Below are 6362 nucleotides of genomic sequence, written 5' to 3'. Positions count from 1 at the left end.
CACATGAAACTATAGATTGTTCAAGGTCGCTGTGGTGTGTTGGATATGGTGTCTGCCTAGCGATAGGGAGGTCATGGGCTTGATCTCTACTGTGGGAGTATTCTTAACCCTTTGCATGCTGGGAAATTTGTCGCCGGCTAAAATGCCGTCTGCTGAATTTCTAAAATTAGCATTTTCTGCAATTTTTTTCAACGAATACTATCAGAACAGCAAACAATTTGGATCCGGATGAGATGCCACATTCTGTGGCGTCTCATCTGGATCCAAACTGTTTGCAAACGTCTTCAAAATTTGGTTCCAGCACTGAAAAAGTTAAAGGTCAAAGTGGTGTGTTGGATATGGTGTCTGCCTAGCGATAGGGGGGTCCTGGGCTTGATCTCTACTGGTTCTAGTTCCAGGAAAAGGACTCTATAGAGCATTTCAAATAAGCGTAAGGCTTTCTATGCAATCAAGCTAAAATAAAGTATGTGTTTTGAAATTTTGATGTTCATTTCAATTTAGAGGGTCATTATATACTACAGATACTGATGCTGATGTGAAATAGTAAAAGTCGGAAATAAAATGGTCTGCTCTTGTTTATAGGTTGGGGTCATGTTGGTTAACACGTATGCAAAATATAAAAGCAAAATGTCAAAGGACATAGGAAATATTTGGGGTAGAACGCAAACTTTAACATAGATTTATCAATAATATGCATATTCTATGTAAAAAAGGGGCAATAATTCTGTCAAAATGCTTGATACAGTTGTCTGCTCATGATTGTAAACAAGTATGCAAAATATGAAAGCAATATGTCAAGGGACATTGAAAACATTTGGGGTAGTACGCAAAATTTAACATTTGCATGATCATCGAAACGGAAACGGCAACGCCGACGCCGGGGTGAGTAGGATAGCTCCACTAAATATATATATTTCATATATAATAGTCGAGCTAAAAAGAAAAAGTGGATCACACCAGGGCTCAAATATTAAAGGCTCAAGTCTCAACCACTTTGCCTTTTATGCAGCTAAAGAGTTTTAATTAATGGTAACCTGCCCTAAATTTGAAAAGTGTAACACTATACTTCTTTGATATACTTGTTCTATATGGCTTTAGATATTGCATGGGCATTTTGACATTATTTTATTTAGTACAAACATTTATCAACCCAGACGTAAGGGATTCTTATAAATTTAAATAATGATAGTTGATACTGTATGTTAAATGAATTATCAGGAATGGACATGGGTAATTTTTGTTTATACTATTAATAGTTTATAGTTTTTTTCACAAACCTAGCTTATTCAGGTGTAGGCACATATATTTTGTTACGCTATCTTAGATATTTTTAACTTTCCATGCCCACCTAATTCTTTTTGGGGTACCAAACATTATATATATATATATAAACAAAAAAACACAACATTTTTCTCAGAATTGATAATTCATGCCATAAATTTTCTTGCCAACTTTAATTGGGATGTTTTTTACTGAAAAAGTTTTAAAACAGAAGACAGATTTGGGCCTTTAAACAATTTACAGGTATTCATTCAAACAAGTCAAAATTAGCAACCTAAAACAGTTTGAAATATTTACTTTCATATGAAAAAATATTGTTTAACATTCTAAAATGTGCGGCTGCACATTTAAATAAAATGAAAAACACTGAAACATAATAAATATGTAACAAGAGCACTGCATAATGAGTGCCAACCCTCAGCTGCGGGTGCAGTTTTAAATAAATGAAAGCTTGTCAGATTTTTTTAAACAAGAGCACCGCATAACGGGTGCCACGCTCGGCTGCGAAAGCTTGTCAGAATTTTTTTTATTTATTTTTTTAGAGGTCATAGTGACCTTGACCTTTGACCTAGTGACCCAACAAGAGATGTGTTTGTCAGAAACACAATGCCCCCTACTGCGCCGTGTTGATAGATATATGTTATATTGGCATGTAACCGGTAGCCAGTCTATTATATGTTGTATAAGGTTTATGTCCCTTTTGTACTCTTCGTAATAAAGTAATTAACATGGTAGCAGTGTAGTGGGAATTTTCTCGCCAGAAAACAGAAAAATAGACACTGTTTCCGACCTTCTATCGAATATTGATCAACACAAGAAGAAAGATGGCAGAATCGTCATTCAGACTGCCTAGTTTGCTGAACGTCACCGACGGGAATGTGACAGAGAACTTCAAGAAGTGGAAGCGGGAATTCGAAGTCTACATGACGGCAACCGGATCTGACAAAAAGGACGCTAAGGTGCGTGTCGCAATACTTCTGCACTGTGCAGGACCAAATATCCTTGACATATATGATCAGGCAACGTGGATCACATAAACGATCCCGTCAAGGTCCTACAAATGATAGAAATCTATTGTAACCCCCGCAAAAATGAAGTTCTTGAATCGCACAGTTTCTGGTCAATGCCTGTCCAAGAGCCATTTGACAATTTCTTAACAGAGTTAAGAAAACGAGCCTCAACCTGCAACTTCAAGGACACTGACAGAATGATCCATGATAAGATAGTATTTACCACATCAGGTAAATTACAAGAACTATTATTAAGAGAAGACAAGCTTGATTTAAAAGAAGCGGTCAAATTATGTCGAGCATATGAACAATCATTGAAACATGTTCAGGAAATAAGAGACAAAGATGTAAACAAAGTACAGCAAAGTACAGCCAGACCAAAAAAGAACACTGTGCGAAACAAAACAAGCTACCAACCACAGCCGCAATCACAGCCGTGTGATTACTGCGGTAAACTCCATGCTCCGAAAAAGGAAGAATGCCCTGCATGGGGCAAGAAATGTTCCAAATGCGGACACATGAATCATTTCCAAGCTAAATGCAGAACTTCTGTTCACATGGTCCAAGTTGAAAATGCTGAACTTGAAAGTGATGACTTCTGGTTAGCACAATTTGACTCTAGAACCCGAGTAATAGCTACAATGGTAGTATGCAATGACTGTACTGTGAAATTTCAAGTCGACACAGGTGCTGAGATCAACCCGATTAGCCAGAAATTTGTGAGCAAATCACAGGTCAAAGGTAACGCATCTACACTAAAAATGTGGAACAAAACGACGATGAAACCACTTGGTGAAGTGACACTTCCTGTAAAAAATCCAAAAATCGACAATATTTATGATGTCAGATTCATTTGTCCCTAACGACTTCCAGAACCTGTTAGGGTTGAAAACTGGTGCAAGAAATGAACCTGATAAAACATTAACACAGGTGCCTTTGTGGGGGAAGTTGAAAAAGATCTTGGTGATCTATGTGAAGCTAAGCTCTACGTAGAAGAAGATGCCAAACCAGTTGTTTTGCCAGCACGAAAGATACCAATCGCCATCCAAGGCCAAGTGAAACAAGAACTTGACAAGCTTGTAGAAAGAGGTATTCTTGTTCCAGTCAAAGAGCCTACTGAATGGGTGAACCAGATGGCCGTGGTACGAAAATCTTCAGGGTGCCTGCGTATCTGCTTAGACCCCCAGCCTCTAAACAAAGTGCTGGAAAGACAGCAGTACAGACTTACCACATTTGATAAGGTCGTGCCAAATCTCAACCAGGCAAAGTTGTTCACCAAAATGGAAGTCAAAGAAGCATTCTGGCATGTGCGATTAGATGAAGAGTCGAGCAAGCTCACAACGACGATAACCCCTTTTGGACGATTCTGATGGTCAAGCTTACCATTTGGGCTATGTGTATCAAGTGAGATCTTTGCGAGAAAGCTAAACAAAGCTTTGAACGGTCTTGAAGGCATTTTTGTGATCGCAGATGATATCATCGTTGTTGGCTGCGGGGAAACAGAACAATCAGCAAAGTCAGACAATGACCGCAAACTGAAATCACTTGCAAAACGATGCTCAGAACAGAACATTATTCTGAATGAAGAAAAGACAAAGTTCGGAAAAGAAGTGATCTTTCATGGACACAGAATAACAGACAAAGGTGTTCTGCCCGATGAGAACAAAGTGAAAGCAATCCAAAACATGCCGAAGCCGAAAAATGTCACAGAGGTTCGACAAATCTGCGAACTAGTGCAATACATGAGCAAATTTCTACCTGATCTTGCGTCGACCATGGAGCCCATTCATCAACTAACGCGTAAAGATGCCAAGTGGGAATGGACAAATGAGTGTGACGAAAGCTTAGAAAAAGTGAAAGAGCAAATCACGAGCGCCCCAGTTTTGGCGTACTTTGATCCTGAAAAAAAATGTTGTGCTGCAAGTGGACTCATCGCAACACGGACTGGGTGCATGTCTTCTGCAGGATGGACATCCTGTGGAATTCGCCTTGCGTGCTCTAACCCGCGCTGAGCGAAAATGGGCGCAAATCGAAAAAGAAGCACTAGCAATTCTATATGGACTGATGCAATTTGACCAATACATCTTTGGAATCAAAGTAGTAGTGCAGAACTATCATAAACCATTAGAGACTATTTTGAAAAAGCCTTTGGGACAAGCGCCAAAACGACTACAAGATATAATTATAAAAATCCTGAGGTATGACATTGAGTTCCAGTTTGTGAAGGGCTCAGATCTCGTGATCACGGATGCTCCGAGTCGTGCATACCCAGAATCAAAGGAAAATTAAACTGCAGATCGGTTGGACATTCAAAATGTCAAAAATGGTGCATTTGACCAGTTTCCAGATGCAAAAATTCTGGAAATCAGACGTGCGACAGAAAAAGATTCGTCAATGCAAGAGTTTAGCACTTGAAAATTACTGGATGGCCGAAAAAAATTTACATTAGTGCTGAACTCGGACAATATCACCCTCTCAGAGATACTCGCAGTGTGCAAGATGGAGTGATCTTCAAAGGTGAAAAAATAGTTATTCCAAAATGCCTGAGAAAAGAAATGCTGCAAAGACTGCACAAAGCACATCTAGGTTATGATAGTATGGACAGAAGAGCCCGCGGAACGATCTTCTGGTCGGGTATGAGAGCAGAACTGAAAGAGTTCACGAAAAAATGTGTACAGTGTGAGGACAGAAAACCTCCCCCTCAACAGGAAAAGTTGAAACAACATAGTGATGGACTAGGACCTTGGGACAAGGTCGGATCCGACTTGTTCCAAATACAAAACAGATTATATCTCGTCGTCGTAGACTACCACTCAAGCTTCATCGAAGTGGATTTTCTGACAGCGGCAACCAGTCAGCAAGTGACTGACAAAATGAAGAAACACTTTGCTAGATTCGGAATTCCCAGAGAACTGATAACCGACGGTGGACCCCAGTATATGTCCACAGAATTCTGTAACTTTACACAGAAGTGGGGTATAAAGCATCACATCACGTCGCCCCACCACTCAGCATCAAATGGTAAAGCTGAGAGTGCTGTGAAAGCCATAAAGACACTGATCATCAAGTGCCACGAGTCGCGTACGGACCCGATGGAGGCGATCCTGGAGCAACGAAATACCCCTCGTGTCGACACAAAGAGGAGTCCAGCTGAGATGATGATGAATCGAAAGCTTCGCACCATGGTACCTTCGCGCGTGAAAGCAGAGCCAAGTTGTGAATCACGAGTGAAACGTAAGAAATCTGTGAAAAAATGGTTTGATCAAAAAGCGCACGATCAACCAAAAGTAAAAATCGGTCAATCAGTGTATTTCCATAAGCAGAGCAAAAAGTCCTGGCAGAAAGGCATAGTTGAAAATATAAATGGTGATCGATATATCGTGCGTAGTGAAGAAAGTGGGCTGTATGCCAGAAATTGTGTTCATATGCGTCCGACAAAAGTCTAAGTGCAGATTCGCGAGCAATCTCCACCTCGTTATGGCGATATGAATTCTGAAACTCGTAATCAAAGCGCGCCAAAGACGCATGAAACTACTCGTATGACTGCAACATCTTCAGCAGGCAACACAACAGCAGCCTCTGAATCAGAACCAACAGCAGCTTCGGAATCCGGCCTGAGCAGATACAACCGAAGGACCCGCGGAAACATTCAAAGACCCCAGTGTCTTGAGGGTTTTGTGTGAAATCAATGAATAGTTTTCATATGTCTAAGACTGAAGATTAGATTTAAGGAAAGAGATTTTAGCTACCAGCTTGATAATTTGATCAGAGTTTTAAAATGTCAAGAAATGACAAACTGTTTGAACATGTTTAATTCTATTCAAGTTAGTAAAATACAAACTGTTTGAACACTTAATTCTAGTCAAGTTTGTAAAAGTTTATATGTTTAGACTGTTCTAAGAGTGATTACTATTGTTAAGTGATCTTAGTTTTATAAGTTAATACTATTTTTAGAGTTGAAACCATTGTCTTGATCATTTGAATTAATATTGTTAATGGATCTTAATAATATTGTTTTTAAAGAAGGGGGATGTTGATAGATATATGTTATATTGGCATGTAACCGAATGT

General features: G+C 39.5%; 1 protein-coding gene across 1 annotated transcript; it reads left to right on the top strand.

Moving 5' to 3' along the window:
- Positions 1–2105: 2105 nt before the first annotated feature.
- On the top strand, positions 2106–5909 carry LOC127859610 (uncharacterized protein K02A2.6-like). The gene is made up of 6 exons (XM_052397112.1): positions 2106–2240; positions 2621–2783; positions 3222–3620; positions 3762–4179; positions 4771–5476; positions 5853–5909. The coding sequence occupies exons 1-6, from the start codon at positions 2106–2108 to the stop codon at positions 5907–5909; spliced, it is 1878 nt and encodes a 625-aa protein (XP_052253072.1).
- The last annotated feature ends 453 nt before the right edge of the window (positions 5910–6362 follow it).

The sequence above is a fragment of the Dreissena polymorpha genome, chromosome 15 (assembly GCF_020536995.1).
Source record: "Dreissena polymorpha isolate Duluth1 chromosome 15, UMN_Dpol_1.0, whole genome shotgun sequence".
NCBI lineage: Eukaryota > Metazoa > Mollusca > Bivalvia > Myida > Dreissenidae > Dreissena > Dreissena polymorpha.
The sequence above is the reverse complement of the archived record's forward strand: the minus strand, read 5'-3'. Positions and strand labels throughout refer to the sequence as shown.

Bases quoted from the DNA above. Each gene is read 5' to 3' on its own strand.
- LOC127859610 (XM_052397112.1), top strand. From the start codon at position 2,106: ATGGCAGAATCGTCATTCAGACTGCCTAGTTTGCTGAACGTCACCGAC. The intron at 2,241-2,620 runs GTGCGTGTCGCA...AAACATGTTCAG, and splicing joins CTGACAAAAAGGACGCTAAG to GAAATAAGAGACAAAGATGT. The intron at 4,180-4,770 runs GTACTTTGATCC...TCACCCTCTCAG, and splicing joins ACGAGCGCCCCAGTTTTGGC to AGATACTCGCAGTGTGCAAG.